We start from the raw sequence: 17,894 nt of genomic DNA on the forward strand, positions 1-17,894 counted from the left end.
TGTCCGCCTGAAAATGTACTGTTGTCCCAAGCATATTGCAACAAACGGTGTATTTCTATCGCTACTCGTTTAGTTTTTATTGCCGTTTCAAATATACCGGTCATTTTTGAAACACCCTGTATCAGGCTCCCTTTTCGAGGACGATTTTACCATCTATTGCAGCGCGCAGCGTACACGTGTCCTGGAGCGCTGTCTTCAGCGTTCTCTTGATCGTCTTTACTCCTGGAGTGTCGCCAATGGCTTCCGTTTTTCTGCCGAGAAGACGGTCTGTATTAACTTCTGGCGCTACAAAGAGTTTCTCCCACCGTACTTACGACTCGGTCCCGTTGCTCTCCCATTCGTGGAGACAACCAAATTTTTAGGTCTTACATTTGACAGGAAACTTAGCTGGTCTCCACATGTGTCATATTTGGCTGCCCGTTGTACCCGTTCTTTAAATGTCCTCCGTGTTCTCAGTGGTATGTCGTGGGGAGCGGATCGAACCGTCCTACTTCGCCTATATCGGTCGATCGTCCGCTCCAAGCTGGATTATGGGAGCTTCGTATACTCCTCTGCACGGCCATCCATCTTACGCCGCCTCAACTCCATACAACATCGGGGTTTACGACTTGCGATCGGAGCGTTTTATACTAGTCCCGTAGAGAGTCTTCATGCTGACGCTGGCGAATTGCCACTCACCTACCGGCGCGATATACTGCTTTGTCGGTATGCCTGTCGGCTACTGTCAATGCCCGACCACCCGTCTTATCGTTCCTTATTTGACGACTCTCTCGACCGTCAGTACGGGTTGTATGTCTCTGCCCTGCTACCCCCTGGAGTTCGCTTTCGTCGCCTCCTTCAACACCTTAATTTTTCACTCCCTGCAACCTTTCGAGTGGGCGAAAGCCACACGCCACCTTGGCTCCAGGCTCAGGTTCGCGTTCAGCTTGACCTCAGCTCGCTCCCAAAAGAGGTTACCCCCGGTTCGGTCTACCACTCCCGTTTTGTCGAACTTCGTTCGAAGTTCCTTAATGTGACCTTCATTTATACAGATGGCTCAAAGACCAATGACGGGGTCGGGTGTTCCTTTATTGTCGGGGCACAAAGTTTCAAATACCGGCTCCATGGCCATTGTTCGGTCTTCACAGCTGAGCTCTTTGCCCTCTACCAGGCTGTTCTTTACATCTGCCGCCACCGACATTCTGCTTATGTCATCTGCTCCGATTCCCTGAGCGCCATCCAGAGCCTCAGTGATCCGTATCCGGTTCACCCTTTCGTGCACCGGATCCAACGCTCTCTTCAGCAGCTGGTGGACGTCGGTTCTCCGGTTAGCTTTATGTGGGTTCCTGGCCATGTCGGTATCCCTGGGAACGAAGCTGCAGATGCCGCGGCCAAGGCTGCGGTCCTCCAGCCTCGGACAGCTTCTTGTTGTGTCCCTTCGTCGGATTGTAGCAGGCTAATTTGTCGGCGCATTTTATCGCTGTGGCATGCCGATTGGGTTGCACTTACGGACAACAAGCTTCGGGCCTTGAAACCTCTTCCCGCGGCTTGGACGTCCTCCTTCCACCCTTCTCGGCGGGAGGAGGTCGTTTTGGCCCGGTTACGCATTGGACACTGCCGGTTCAGCCATCGCCATCTGCTGACGGCTGCGCCGGCGCCGTTCTGCCCATGTGGGCAATTGCTGACGGTCCGCCACATTTTAACGTCCTGTCCGGATTTTAACACACTGCGTCTTGATCTTGGCTTTCCATGTACTCTAGATGCCATTTTAGCGGATGACCCACGAGCAGCTGCTCGCGTTCTTCGTTTTATCAATTTGACCAACTTCTCTAAGGACATTTGATTATGCTGTTTTTTTAATCCTATGCCTGTCAGTCTGTCTTTTATCGTGTTTTCCCTTTTAGTTGTTGTTTTAAACTTGTGCCTCGCGGTGCCTTCTTAACGTAGTCTGGGCGCTAATGACCATTGAAGTTTTGCGCCCTAAAACCACAAAAAAAAAATCCAACACGTTGTGAAAAAAGAGCTTACACTCATCGCAGTTGAAAATCTCTCTACTCGCTTCCAAGACCTCTAGAAACGTTGGCGATTGTGTATAGATAGCCAAAGGGGACTACTTCGGTAGGAGCTAGGATCATTACTTGGTAAGCACAATTTTCTATTTTTAAAAAACTTGTCTGGAAAACTGTGTAGTATACGTTGTCATAGTAAGAGCAAGTCTTTTAATGCTGCAAGACTGACAACTGACTCTAGCAACTAATCAGACAACCCATAAGTGAAAGAAATATTCTAGGCATCTTAGTCCCAGACAGACCGGATCGGCCAAAACGGAGCACGCACTGTGATAAACCTAATACACACACAATTGACCGATACGGAAAAGAGGTACCTCATCCACTTGTTCGTGAGAAGCCATAGTAATTCACGAACATGACAATAGTTTCAAGGAGGACAGACCAAGTCTGCAATAAAATCAGCTGGGACGCAATCTTAAAGGTGACAGCCTCACCACTGACACCTTGCACAGCGCTTGCGGCGCGGTCAGACACTCAGATTGAAAATTTCACGCTGATGGTTATACTCCAGCCCATGAAAGAAATGAGGTGAAGAGTAAAGACAAATCACATAGACCATAAGCGTCTGAGGTAGGAATGTGAGATGTAAGAGGTCTGACACACAGAGAAACAGCTGGAACTAGTTAGGCAGAGCTAATATACGTATTGCTGCCATCACTAAAACGAAAAAGAAATTACAGGGAACGATCGAATTTAATAATTATGTGATGTATTACAGGGTATCACATGGACGAAAATCTTCTGCTGGAATCTCCACTTGGGTGCGGAAAGCGTTAACCGAATGGCATACATACATACCCTTTTATAAATGAAAGAATAATAATGCTGCGTCTTAAAGTTGAAATTGGAAGTTTGTGGTAAGTTCCTATGGGACCAAACTGCTGAGGTCATCGGTCGCTAGACTTACACACTACTTACTCTAACTTAAACTAATGCACGCTAAGAGCTACATGCACAAGCACGCGCGCCTGAGGGAGGACTTGAACCTCCGACGGGGGCAGCCGCGCGTACCGTGGCAGGGCGCCCTTAGACCGCACAGTTACACCGCGAGGCATACTTAAAGTTGAGAGAGGATACTTATGCATATTGTCTTCGTATACGACGGATGAAGGAAGAACTCAAAATACGCTACTGGCCATTAAAATTGCTACGCCACGAAGATGACGTGCTACAAACGCGAAATTTAACAGACAGGGAGAAGATACTGTGATATGCAAATGATTAGCTTTTAAGAGCATTCACACAAGGTTGGCTCCGATGGCGACACCTACAACGTGCTGAAATTAGGAAAGTTTCCAGCTGATGTCTCACACACAAACAGCAGTTGACCAGCGTTGCCTGGTGAAACGTTGTTGTGATGCCTCGTGTAAGGAGGAGAAATCCGTATCATCACGTTTCCGACTTTGATAAAGGTCGGATTGTAGCCTATCGCGATTGCGGTTTATCGTATCGCGACATTGCTGCTCGCGTTGGTCGAGATCCAATGACTGTTAGCAGAATATGGGAGAGTAATACGGAACGCCGTGCTGGATCCCAACGGCCTCGTATCACTAGCAGTCGAGATGACAGGCATCTTATCCGCATAGCTGTAACGGTTCGTGCAGCCACGTCTCGATCCCTGATGTAACAGATGAGGACGTTTTCAAGACAACAACCATCTGCACGAACAGTTCGACGACGTTTGCAGTAGCAGGCACTATCATCTCGTTGACCATGGTTGCGGTTACCCTTGACGCTGCATCACAGACAGGAGCGCCTGTGATGGCGTACGTAACGACGAACCTGGGTGCACGAATGGCAAAACGTCATTTTTTCGGATGAATCTAGGTTCTGTTAACAGCATCATGATGGTCGCATCCGTGTTTGGCGACATCGCGGTGAACGCACATTGGAAGCGTGTATTCGTCATCGCCATACTGGCGTATCACCCTGCGTGATGGTATGGGGTGCCATTGGTTACACGTCTCGGTCACCTCTTGTTCGCATTGACGGCACTTTGAACAGTGGACGTTACATTTCAAATGTGTTATGGCCCGTGGCTCTACCCTTCATACGATCCCTGCGAAACCCTACACTTCAGCAGGATAATGCACGACTGCATGTTGCAGGTCCTGTACGGGCCTTTCTGGATACAGAAAATGTTCGACTGTTGCGCTGGTCACCACATTCTCGAGATCTCTCACCAACTGAAAATGTCTGGTCAATGGTGGCCGAGCAACTGGCTCGTCACAGTACGCCAGTCACTACTCTTGATGAACTGTGGTATCGTGTTGAAGCTGCATGGGCAGCTGTACCTGTACACGCCAGCCAAGCCCTGTTTGACTCAATGCCCAAGAGTATCAAGGCTGTTATTACGGCCTGATGTGGTTGTTCTGGGTACTGATTTCTCAGGATCTATGCACCCAAATTACGTGAAAACGTAATCACATGTCAGTTCTAGTATAATGTGTTTGTCCAATGAATACCCGTTTATCATCTGCATTTCTTCCTATCCCGTGCAAGTTTCTTCATCTCCCAGAACTTACGGCAACCTACATCCTTCTGAATCTGCTTAGTGTATTCATCTCTTGGTCTCCCTCTACGATTTTTACCCTCCACGCTGCTCTCCAATGCTAAATTTGTGATCCCTTGATGCCTAAGAACATTTCCTACCAACCGGTCCCTTCTCCTTGTCAAGTTGTGCCAAAAACTCTTCTTCTCCCCAATTCTATTCAATACCTCCTCATTAGTTATGTGATCTACCCATCTAATCTTCAGCATTCTTCCGTAGCACCACATTTCGAAAGCTTCTATTCTCTTCTTGTCTATTTATTGTCTATGTTTCACTTCCATACATGCCTACACTCCATACAAATACTTTCAGAAACGACTTCCTGACACTTAAATCTATACTCGATGTTAACAAATTTCTCTTCTTCAGAAACTCTTTCCTTGCCATTGCCAGTCTACATTTTATATCCTCTCTACTTCGACCATCATCAGTTATTTTACTCCCTAAATAGCAAAACTCCTTTACTACTTTAAGTGTCCCATTTCCTAATCTAATCCCCTCAGCATCACCCGACTTAATTCAACTACATTCCATTATCCTCGTTTTGGTTTTGTTGATGTTCATCTTATATCCTCCTTTCAAGACACTGTCCATTCCGTTCAACTGCTCTTCCAAGTCCTTTGCTGTCTCTGACAGAATTACAATGTCATCGGCGAACCTCAAAGTTTTTATTTCTTCTCCATGGATTTTAATTCATACTCCGAATTTTTCTTTTGTTTTCCTTACTCCTTGCTCAATATTGATTTAATAACATCGGGGAGAGGCTACAACCCTGTCTCACTCCCTTCCCAACCGCTGTTTCCCTTTCATGCCCCTCAACTCTTATAACTGCCATCTGGATCTGTACAAATTGTAAATAGCCTTTCGATCTCTGTATTTTACCCCTGCCACCTTCAGAATTTGAAAGAGAGTATTCCAATCAACATTGTCAAAACCTTTCTCTAAGTCTACAAATGCTAGAAACGTAGGTTTACCTTTCCTTAATCTTTCTTCTAAGATAAGACGCTTCCCCCATGAACCATGGACCTTGCCGTTGGTGGGGAGGCTTGCGTGCCTCAGCGATACAGATGGCCGTACCGTAGGTGCAACCACAACGTAGGGGTATCTGTTGAGAGGCCAGACAAACATGTGGTTCCTGAAGAGGGGCAGCAGCCTTTTCAGTAGTTGCAGGGGCAACAGTCTGGATGATTGACTGATCTGGCCTTGTAACATTAACCAAAACGGCCTTGCTGTGCTGGTACTGCGAACGGCTGAAAGCAAGGGGAAACTACAGCCGTAATTTTTCCCGAGGACATGCAGCTTTACTGTATGATTAAATGATGATGGCGTCCTCTTGGGTAAAATATTCCGGAGGTAAAATAGTCCCCCATTCGGATCTCCGGGCGGGGACTACGCAAGAGGACGTCGTTATCAGGAGAAAGAAAACTGGCATTCTACGGATAGGAGCGTGGAATGTCAGATCCCTTAATCGGGCAGGTAGGTTAGAAAATTTAAAAAGGGAAATGGATAGGTTAAAGTTAGATATAGTGGGAATTAGTGAAGTTCGGTGGCAGGAGGAACAAGATTTTTGGTCAGGTGATTACAGGGTTATAAATACAAAATCAAATAGGGGTAATGCAGGAGTAGGTTTAATAATGAATAAAAAAATAGGAGTGCGGGTTAGCTACTACAAACAGCATAGTGAACGCATTATTGTGGCCAAGATAGACACAAAGCCCATGCCTACTACAGTAGTACAAGTTTATATGCCAACTAGCTCTGCAGATGATGAAGAAATTGATGAAATGTATGACGAGATAAAAGAAATTATTCAGGTAGTGAAGGGAGACGAAAATTTAATAGTCATGTGTGACTGGAATTCGTCAGTAGGAAAAGGGAGAGCAGGAAACATAGTAGGTGAATATGGATTGGGGGGAAGAAATGAAAGAGGAAGCCGCCTTGTAGAATTTTGCACAGAGCATAACTTAATCATAGCTAACACTTGGTTCAAGAATCATAAAAGGTTGTATACCTGGAAGAATCCTGGAGATACTAATAGGTATCAGATAGATTATATAATGGTAAGACAGAGATTTAGGAACCAGGTTTTAAATTGTAAGTTATTTCCAGGGGCAGATGTGGACTCTGACCACAATCTATTGGTTATGAACTGCAGATTGAAACTGAAGAAACTGCAAAAAGGTGGGAATTTAAGGAGATGGGACCTGGATAAACTGAAAGAACCAGAGGTTGTAGAGAGTTTCAGGGAGAGCATAAGGGAACAATTGACAGGAATGGGGGAAAGAAATACAGTAGAAGAAGAATGGGTAGCTCTGAGGGATGAAGTAGTGAAGGCAGCAGAGGATCAAGTAGGTAAAAAGACGAGGGCTAATAGAAATCCTTGGGTAACAGAAGAAATATTGAATTTAATTGATGAAAGGAGAAAATATAAAAATGCAGTAAATGAAGCAGGCAAAAAGGAATACAAACGTCTCAAAAATGAGATCGACAGAAAGTGCAAAATGGCTAAGCAGCGATGGCTAGAGGACAAATGTAAGGATGTAGAGGCTTGTCTCACTAGGGGTAAGATAGATACTGCCTACAGGAAAATTAAAGAGACCTTTGGGGAGAAGAGAACCACTTGTATGAATATCAAGAGCTCAGATGGCAACCCAGTTCTAAGCAAAGAAGGGAAGGCAGAAAGGTGGAAGGAGTATATAGAGGGTTTATACAAGGACGATGTACTTGAGGACAATATTATGGAAATGGAAGAGGATGTAGATGAAGATGAAATGGGAGATAAGATACTGCGTGAAGAGTTTGACAGAGCACTTAAAGACCTGAGTCGAAACAAGGCCCCGGGAGTAGACAACATTCCATTAGAACTACTGATGGCCTTGGGAGAGCCAGTCATGACAAAACTCTACCATCTGGTGAGCAAGATGTATGAGACAGGGGAAATACCCACAGACTTCAAGAAGAATATAATAATTCCAATACCAAAGAAAGCAGGTGTTGACAGATGTGAAAATTACCGAACTATCAGTTTAATAAGCCACAGCTGCAAAATACTAACACGAATTCTTTACAGACGAATGGAAAAACTGGTAGAAGCGGACCTCGGGGAAGATCAGTTTGGATTCCGTAGAAATGTTGGAACACGTGAGGCAATACTAACCTTACGACTTATCTTAGAAGAAAGATTAAGAAAAGGTAAACCTACGTTTCTAGCATTTGTAGACTTAGAGAAAGCTTTTGACAACGTTAACTGGAATACTCTCTTTCAAATTCTGAAGGTGGCAGGGGTAAAATACAGGGAGCGAAAGGCTATTTACAATTTGTACAGAAACCAGATGGCAGTTATAAGAGTCGAGGGGCATGAAAGGGAAGCAGTGGTTGGGAAAGGAGTGAGACAGGGTTGTAGCCTCTCCCCGATGTTATTCAATCTGTATATTGAGCAAGCAGTAAAGGAAACAAAAGAAAAATTCGGAGTAGGTATTAAAATTCATGGAGAAGAAGTAAAAACTTTGAGGTTCGCCGATGAAATTGTAATTCTGTCAGAGACAGCAAAGGACTTGGAAGAGCAGTTGAACGGAATGGACAGTGTCTTGAAAGGAGGATATAAGATGAACATCAACAAAAGCAAAACGAGGATAATGGAATGTAGTCAAATTAAATCGGGTGATGCTGAGGGAATTAGATTAGGAAATGAGACACTTAAAGTAGTAAAGGAGTTTTGCTATTTAGGGAGTAAAATAACTGATGATGGTCGAAGTAGAGAGGATATAAAATGTAGACTGGCAATGGCAAGGAAATCGTTTCTGAAGAAGAGAAATTTGTTAACATCAAATATAGATTTAAGTGTCAGGAAGTCGTTTCTGAAAGTATTTGTATGGAGTGTAGCCATGTATGGAAGTGAAACATGGACGATAACCAGTTTGGACAAGAAGAGAATAGAAGCTTTCGAAATGTGGTGCTACAGAAGAATGCTGAAGATAAGGTGGGTAGATCACGTAACTAATGAGGAGGTGTTGAATAGGATTGGGGAGAAGAGAAGTTTGTGGCACAACTTGACTAGAAGAAGGGATCGGTTGGTAGGACATGTTTTGAGGCATCAAGGGATCACAAATTTAGCATTGGAAGGCAGCGTGGAGGGTAAAAATCGTAGAGGGAGACCAAGAGATCAATACACTAAGCAGATTCAGAAGGATGTAGGTTGCAGTAGGTACTGGGAGATGAAGAAGCTTGCACAGGATAGAGTAGCATGGAGAGCTGCATCAAACCAGTCTCAGGACTGAAGACCACAACAACAACAAAAGATAAGTCGTAGGGTCAGTATTGCTTCACGTGTTCCAGTATTTCTACGGCATCCAAACTGATCTTCCCCGAGGTCGGCTTCTACCCGTTTTTCCATTCGTCTGTAAAGAATTCACGTTAGTATTTTGCAGCTGTGACTTATTAAACTGATAGTTCGGAAATTTTCACATCTGTCATCACCTGCTTTCTTTGGGTTTGGAATTATTATATTCTTCTTGAAGTCTGAGGGTATTTCGCCTGTCTCCTACATCTTGCTCACCAGATGGTAGAGTTTTGTCAGGACTGGCTCTCCCAAGGCCGTCAGTAGTTATAATGGAATGTTGTCTACTCCCGGGGGTTTGTTTCGACTCAGGACTTTCAGTGCTCTGTCAAACTCTTCACGCAGTATCGTATCTCCAATTTCATCTTCATCTACATCCTCTTCCATTTCCATAACGTTATCCTCAAGTACATTGCCTTTGTATAGACCCTCTATATACTCCTTCCATCTTTCTGCTTTCCCTTCTTTGCTTAGAACTGGGTTTCCATCTGAGCTCTTGATATTCATGCAATTGGTTCTCTTTTCTCCAAAGATCTCTTTAATTTTCCTGTAGGCAGTATCTATCTTACCCCTCATGAGATAAGCCTCTACATCCTTGCATTTGTTCTCTAGCCATCACTGCTTAGCCATTTTGCACTTCCTGTCGATCTCATTTTTTAGACATTTGTATTCCTTTTTGCCTGCTTCACTTGCTGCATTTTTGTATTTTCTCCTTTCGTCAATTAAATTCAGTATCTCTTCTGTTACCCAAGGATTTCTACTACCCCTCGTCTTTTTACCTACTTGATCCTCTGCTGCCTTCACTACTTCATCCCTCAGAGCTACCCATTCTTCTTCCACTGTATTTCTTTCCCCCCTTCTTGTCAATTGTTCCCTTATACTCTCCCTGAAATTCTGTACAACCTCTGGTTTAGTCAGTTTATTCAGGTTCCATCTCCTTAAATTCCCACCTTTTTGCAGTTTCTTCGGTTTTAATCTACTTCGACTAGTTATGCTGCAGGTTTTCTCGACGTGATTAACAGTATACATCTGGGTGTTGAGCCAAGTTTGTATTTCCATTTTCGCACAGTATTTCGACGACCGATCCTGTCGTCTTCTCCAGGTGCTGATAATTTTGCTGTAACGTGTAATCGCTCCCTGGGCTCGAGTGGAGCTAAAGACGACGACTGGATCTGTCGCGTAATTTTATGCGAAAATGGAAATCCAAACTCTTCCGAACATCCGGAAGTACACCATTAATCGTCGTCAACTTATTTAATAGACGAACTGAGAACATTTAGTACTGATGCGGCTAACGCAGAGTAATTACGATGAAAGTAGAATGAAGTTATAAACCATGATATGGATAACTACGTTCCAAATAAAGTAATAGGACGCTTTAGACTCACCTCGGTTTAATTGAACTATTCGGAAAACGTTGCGAAAATGATCACTGAACTCTGTCTACAAAAGTCAGCAAGAAAACTGACAGAGGAAAGTTAATAGTACTTCAGGCCTTCGATAAGAATAGCCATGTGTGAAGCCTATGAGATGGTGGTACAAGTGAATGTTAACTAAACAGAAATACAAATTTGGGAATACAATGTCAGTCTTGACAACGCGGAAACCACAAAAAATGTCGTTGTACTGAAATACCAGCTGTACTGGAGAGAGAACTTATGAACAGCCGAATGTGCTAGTGAGAAGAATGTGGGGAACCATTGATGATACTGGAACATCCTGGAAACTTGTGGGTGATGTTTTGCTCAGCTAAGTCATCGTTTGGTATAAAACTTGGACATATTGGTATATTGGTACACTGGTGATTCAAAGTATCCAACTGAGGAGCTGAAAAGAAAAATACATAAATTTTTGGTATGTTAGTTAAAAATATAAAATATGCAGGAAAATGAACAGGACAGTGTTCGTTGCAATGGACTGCAAGATGATCAGTGCTTTACAGGCAAGTCTCCCTTATTATTTTTCATTCCCAATCCCTAAAAGTAGAGTGGACTGATCGAGTAATGATCCATTGTAGTTACGGACATTGGAGCCAAATACCCGATGAGGTGGTAGTGGGACAAAGGGAGTCTAAATTGGTAAAATTTGGGAAGTGATTTCCAATTTCAATATTTGCCTTATAACAAAAGGAATCCGCCCAAAAACCTCAGTCAGAATCGGGGAATGGAAAATCAGTTTAATTCAGAGACGAAGTCCCAAATGTATATTACGAAAGTGGAATGTAGATATAGCGGTATTTGTTAGTATATACACAGTGAAGTCGATAACTTGCATGGCACGTGCAGTGTAGATACGATTTTTTCCATGCCTTCCTCAGAAGAGTTGAGCGTGGCTTGTAAACCTTCGTTCTTTTCAATCACATATTACCCAAGCTTGGAATGGAGCAGAGGAGTTTGCAAATGGAAATAGTTGCGAAGGGATTTTCAGTTCCGGTATTCGCTTCATAACCAAACATTGGTTATAACCAAAAACATTGTTCGGAACTGGAGGATTGGGACTACTTTAGCTTATTTCTGGAATAATGTTGACCATTGTCCCAGATAAAATTTTGTGTATGAGTAAGTATGCGTAGATGTTTTACATCTTCCATTCCCAATTCCTAAGAGCAGGATCGCTTGTTGTAGAACTTAGTTCCAGCAGACTGGAAGCGGGTCAGAATGAATATGACTATGTATGGGAAGTGATTTCCAACTCCGGCATCCGCGTCAAGACCAAAGGAAACCTTCCGAAAATCTTGGCTGGACTACTTCTTCACATAGTGGGCAGTTATGAGGGGAATGGAATGAAATGATTGCATGAGACTGATGGCTAGGAGTCCTCACTTGGGGAAGTTCGGCTGCCAAGCTGCAAGTCTTTCCCGTTGACACCACGTTGGGCTACTCGTGTGTGGTGGTGGTATGATACGTGATATGATTTGATGATGGTTGTATGATAGATGGTTGTATGATAGATGGTGGTATGATAGATGGTGGTATGATAGATGGTGGTATGATAGATGGTGGTATGATAGATGGTGGTATGATAGATGGTGGTATGATAGATGGTGGTATGATAGATGGTGGTATGATAGATGGTGGTATGATAGATGGTGGTATGATAGATGGTGGTATGATAGATGGTGGTATGATAGATGGTGGTATGATAGATGGTGGTATGATAGATGGTGGTATGATAGATAGATAGAAGGTTCGCAGGAGAGCTTCTGTAAAGTTTGGAAGGTAGGAGACGAGATACTGGCAGAAGTAAAGCTGTGAGGACCGGGCGTGAGTAGCTTGTCAACTCCTGTTAACTCAGACACTGCTCTGATTGTTAAACGGCGATCTTGTCGAACAAGTTTACCGATCTTTTCAATGTTTGCATCAGTTTTTGCTGACAATGGTCTGCCAGTGCGAGTGTCATCACTAGTGTCTTCGCGGCCGTCTTTAAATCGTTTAAACCACTCAAACACTTGTGTTCGCGATAAACAATCATCGCCGTACACTTGTTGTAACATTACAAACGTTTCACTTGCAGATTTTCCTAGTTTGAAACAAAATTTGATGTTAACACGCTGTTCTTTCTGTACACTCAACATTTTCCGACGCACAGACAAAACGTCAACTACTTTAAAACAGACGCCACGGGCAGACTGAGTGCAGGAGGCAGATGAAACTCGAGCAGTAGGCGGAGCGAGAGTCACGTGACAGGCCACGCGACTTTCAGCCTTATTGCATTCGTTTTATTGTTTCACCAGTACTAGTCCGGTTTTTTTCTAGCCACACCTCGTATGTATGTAGAAGGGGCAACACTTAGTAATGGAGAATGTGAAAACAAACGTTCTGGTCCACGGTAAGCTGAATGTGTGGGTCCAAACCATGGTACTAAAAACAATTCTCAGAACATCTAAAAAACCCCTCTGTCCTGAACTACACCCTCCAGATACTGCAGATAAACGCCTCATTGGGCCGTTAGTGCAGTCGACGCCGTGAAGCTTTTGAGATGTGAAACCGCGACACTTCGGACCACACTACACGTTCCTAGTCAGCACGCGCACGGCTTACGTTACCGATAGAGAATCGCGTAACCGTGCGGTACCAGTTCTGCATCAGTTACAGCACCACAGAATAACCAGCGTGCTTCTTTTTAAAGTAGGTGACTAAGGGTTTGTTCAGTGAGCTGCACACACGCTCATATCAATGCATATTTCAGAGAGCAGAGTAGACTGTAATCTGACCTACTGCACAGCCCCATTCTTTTCAGCTCACTACCAGGCGAGCTGGTACTGGAACACAAGGGGTGACAATTGGGAATGTTTGAGAGGGAATTTCGGGTATTTGCATTACAACCAAGGTATATGCGCAGGAAATCTTATCGCAGCTGGATGAAGATATTTTTATTTCCAGTACAATATATTCCAGACAAAAATATGGCCTAATGTCTGTCTGGGTATCTGATTATTTTTAAGGGAGTAAAGACACAACAAGCTCAAGATGTGTGGTGTGACTACCCACCTTCTCTCCACACATGACGTAATATAGTCCGTCACTTTTTGAACCTTGAGAATGCCATTGAGTACAGCTCCGTACGAGTGCTGGCTCGAAGTGAATGTAATGGACCCAATATGAAAACTGAAATTTGAAAGGAGAATAAGTGAAGAACCCGAACTGTGGCCGTGTCTGTTGAGGTCGACGACAGTTTGAGGGTATTGTATTTTATGTGCTCTTTTTACTACACTGTTCAGTCACACTGTGAAAGCCTGAATAGTCAATAAGGTTCTTGAAGGTAGCAACTGGGATGTGAAGCGATGAAGACTTCAATGCCGTGGCCAGATGCGCTAGGTTTCTTGGTTGTAGATCAATAGATTGAACAGCTCGACCGAAGATCCCACAGATTCTCGATTGGGTTTAAATCTGGGGAGTTTGGCAGCGAGGGGGGAGAAGGGGGGGAGGAGCCTACGAGAAACTTGTCATGGTGCTTTTAGAACCATGCACGTACTGTCAGAGCTGTGTGACACGTTGTGTAGTCTTGCTGGTAGATGGAATCTTGTCAAGGAAAAGCAAACTGCATGTATAGGCCGATGTTGTCCGCAAAGATAGATGCATACTTAGGTTGATACAGTGTGCCTTCCAGAACGACGAGATGAGCCAAGTAATGGCCTCCAGTCTGGGCCCTTTAGAAGATAGTTACAGGGTGATTACTTCCAGATGCTTCGCTCTGTATAAGCCACAGTCATCTGTCCGACGGGGCATAATACTTGATTCATCTGAAAAAGGCCACCTGTCACCATTCAGTGGACGTACAGTTGTACTGGCGTGCAAATTCGAGCCTTCGTTGCCGATGGACGGCAGTCAGTATGGGTGTATGAACCAGGCGTCTATTGCAGAGACCCATACGCAGTAACGTTCGCTGACTCGTCTTTGAAGAGACACTGTTGGTAGCCCCTTGGTTCATCTGAGCAGACAGTTGCACATCTATTCGTCCATACATATATCTGTAACCGAGGTTCAAATCTATCGTGTATAGTCCCTGGTGCACAGCGGTTGCCTTAGCCCTGGATTTGGATAGCGCCATTTTGCCATGCACGGTACACTTTAACCACTGCGGCACGTGAACAGTTTATAAACTTGTCCGATTCGGAAATGCTTCCACCATTGACCCGGAAGCCAATGATCATGTCCTTATGGACGACAGATAAATTGCTCCGTTCATGCATTACCACAACTACTGCACCGCCTTCCGCGTCCCCTGACACACTTTATAATATCCTCCACTGCTGGCTCTGCCACCTGCTGTCTGTGAGTGGCTGTCGCACGTTGACGTCGAACATATTTATTGTTTCAAAGAAAATGCCTTTTTGCATGCTGCACATCGAAATTTGCTTTTATTTATGCACCCGGATGCGTTTCGCCTTTTTTACAAGGCATCTTCAGTGGGTGTCCTGAAATATTACATGATTTGTCCATTTTTACACGTACGTTATGGTTTCACATCTAGATTATAGATTTAAAAACAGACCCTTAACGTTTTTTTTTATGAAATGGAAAGGTAAATTCTTATTCATTGCATCTAAGCAAACTGCTTTTTCTCATCTGGCAACCAGGTGGACATCTTACAGTTCATTTTGAGTTCACTGTTCACTATTTACGTTACACATCACTGTAACTGCCATCGTTTTAACATAGAGTTTCATTTGTTTTTCTAAGTGTTACCAACATTCTCAGTTTTCTGCATTCAACTGTTTTGTAAATGTGTGTGTGTGTGTGTGTGTGTGTGTGTGTGTGTGTGTGTCAGAGAGTGAGAGATTTTATTTTTTAATAAAATATTTTTTCTTAAAAATAATATTACGCACACGCATTCACAAAACAGTTGAATGCAGAAAATTGAGAATGTTGGTAACACTTAGAAAAACAAATGAAACTCTGTTAAAACGATGGCAGTTACAGTGATGTGTAACGTAAGCAGTGAACTCAAAGTGAACTGTAAAATATCCACCTGGTTGCCAGATGAGAAAAAACAGTTTGCTTAGGTGCAACGAATAAGAAGTTACCTGTAAGTACCTTTCCATTTCATAAAAAAAACGTTAAGGATAACCTAGATGTGAAGTCATAACCTTTGTGTAAAAATGGACAAATCATGTAATATTTCAGGTCACCCACTGAAGATGCCTTGTAAAAAAAAAAAACGGCGAAACGCGTCTTGGTCCATAAATAAAAATAAAAAATTTCGATGTGCAGCATGCAAAGAGGCATTTTCTTGGAAACAACTGCAATTTATATACAGCTGCTGCGAAACGTGTTATATTTAATGTGCCTGGGCAGTGTATTTCGAGAAGTTTTATGTTTACAGCAACTGGTCTTTGTGTTTATTAAAGTCGTTAACGTGACATGTTGGTGTGTGTGCTGCAGGAGTTGCCGGTGCTGCACCACCAGCAGAACGTGTACAACTACTACAGCGGCGCAGGCCTGCCTTGGCACCACGCCTCGCGCCCGCAGACGGCGCAGCAGCAGCAGCAGCCACCACTGCAGCCTGTCATCTGCGGGTGGGCGCCGCCCTCTCCAGAACTGCAAATCCCTCTACACTCCCACACAGCTCTGTTCCAGCCTTACCTCAACTGGAGGCTCCACGGTCAAGCTGGAGTCGACGCAGCAACTAACTTGCAGCACAGTGCGGTGCTGCAGGTTCAAACGACAAAAAGTGAAGAGGCAGGTGTAAAGCAACGAACCACCGCAGGGGAAGCTGTGTTCACACAAAAACCTCTCGTCGAGCAGCCGCCTTCGTCAGCTAGGGATAGCCACTTGGGCGAGGGGAAGAGCGGACTCGGGGAGGCATCCGGAGGTAGCCAGCTGTTCGAGCAATCGCAGAATCAGTCTACGTCGGCGCCTGCACCACGTGCGGACTCCACTAGTGAGTGGCAGGCTCCAGCCACTGGGTCGAAACACCGCCAAAACGCGACAGCTCGTGATCCCTGCTGTGACGGAACGACGGACGCCGCTGGCGAAAGTCAAAGGGCCAACGTCGCTTCTCAGAAACACGACACCGAAGAGAAGCAGCGGTTCGCGAGTGAGATCCGCCCACTGCAAGGTACGCACGCCGCTATTCTGTCGGGCCTCGCTGTCACCCCAACCGTGCCTGTTCTCTCTAGCACCGGCGGCAATGCTGCTAGAAACAGGTGACATATCGCAACTCCCAAACTATTACGTGCCACAGCCTATTCGAGGCGTTAGTTTAACTTTCGTATTTTTTAAATTGTTGTTCATAATGAACAGTGCTCACAAGCGTAAGAAATTTCATGCAATCTGTGATTTTTTGTGATTGTGTTTATTCACTATTGTAAATATCTTCACAAAATGCCTATGCCTTTATTGTATTTAATTAAATTTGCTGAAAAAATATTATAGTAGTAGTAAGAGGTACGCATCTTGAATGGAATATCATATTGTTTCTGTACATAAAATTTCGTTTACCAAGAAAGCTAAACTACGTAATGTAAACAGTGTACGGATTGGTATTATTCAGTCAGCAAGTGGCAGAAAAATACTTTCTACCTCTAGTGGTATTCTGAACGATCATCATTCTCGTTTGCCATAATCTGCCGAGTGCTAACGTGATACTGCTTTCATCCTTACAATGCAAAATGCATTTGATTATCTTGTGTGTTGCGTCAAGTGTGAATAGTAATGTCACTATGTAACGTGCAATGTTATCTTGAAGTGTAAAAATCTCACATGATACATTTTATGGGCTGCTACATGTGCTCTTCGTGTGACTAATACTGTTTGGATTGCTTGTAATGTCCTTAGTTGAAATACATTTCATGTTACTTCACACTGTTGTCAACTTACTGTTTGCACGCTACGTCAGTTGTTTACCAAGAGGGTGGATCATATTCTAGACTGAAGATAGAAACAGTTAACATAAATACCTTGAAAAGAAAAGAAACTCGAGTTACCTTACTTATGACTCTGCCTAGTATTGTCTGATCCACTGTCTAGGTATGCATACTATACCTTTCCCATTCATGTGTTTTGTTGGTTCAATAATGACAGCTTAATTAGTGCTGCCATACTGTGACAAAATACAAAGCTTTCAGCTAAAGGATGCAGTGTAATTGTCATTCCGACGACACTACCTTACACACATACAAGAAACGCTCAAAGGATGTACAGTAACACTACTTCATTTAATGATGAATACAGCCCCAGATGCGAACACTTTATTCGTAAAGCTACCAACTGTTACGGCCCCGTCTAAGGATAAAGATTTGGTAATGGGCTCCCATGGGGTCGAAACAGGTCGTTAATTTGTCAATATTTTAATGCTGACCGTAGTTGTTCATTGTATTAGATTACAGTTGCGGACCCACTCACATCTCCTAGTGTGATGATACTATTTCATTTACCTTTATTCTCTTTTTATTTTAATCGCATACACTGAATCCATAATAGTGTTCAAAAACTGTAGACCAGAATGGCAGTTT

At 43.7% G+C, this 17,894-nt stretch overlaps 1 protein-coding gene across 1 annotated transcript in view; it reads left to right on the forward strand.

Annotated features, from left to right (window-relative positions):
- Window positions 1-17,178, forward strand: part of LOC126234602 (uncharacterized) — a 254,873-nt gene extending 237,695 nt beyond the window's left edge. Inside the window, exon 10 of the mRNA XM_049943322.1 lies at window positions 15,823-17,178. Coding sequence (XP_049799279.1) covers window positions 15,823-16,590 — 768 coding nt within the window. The 3' untranslated portion in view covers window positions 16,591-17,178. The remainder of the gene's footprint in view (window positions 1-15,822) is intronic.
- The last annotated feature ends 716 nt before the right edge of the window (window positions 17,179-17,894 follow it).

Source organism: Schistocerca nitens, chromosome 2, assembly GCF_023898315.1.
Source record: "Schistocerca nitens isolate TAMUIC-IGC-003100 chromosome 2, iqSchNite1.1, whole genome shotgun sequence".
NCBI lineage: Eukaryota > Metazoa > Arthropoda > Insecta > Orthoptera > Acrididae > Schistocerca > Schistocerca nitens.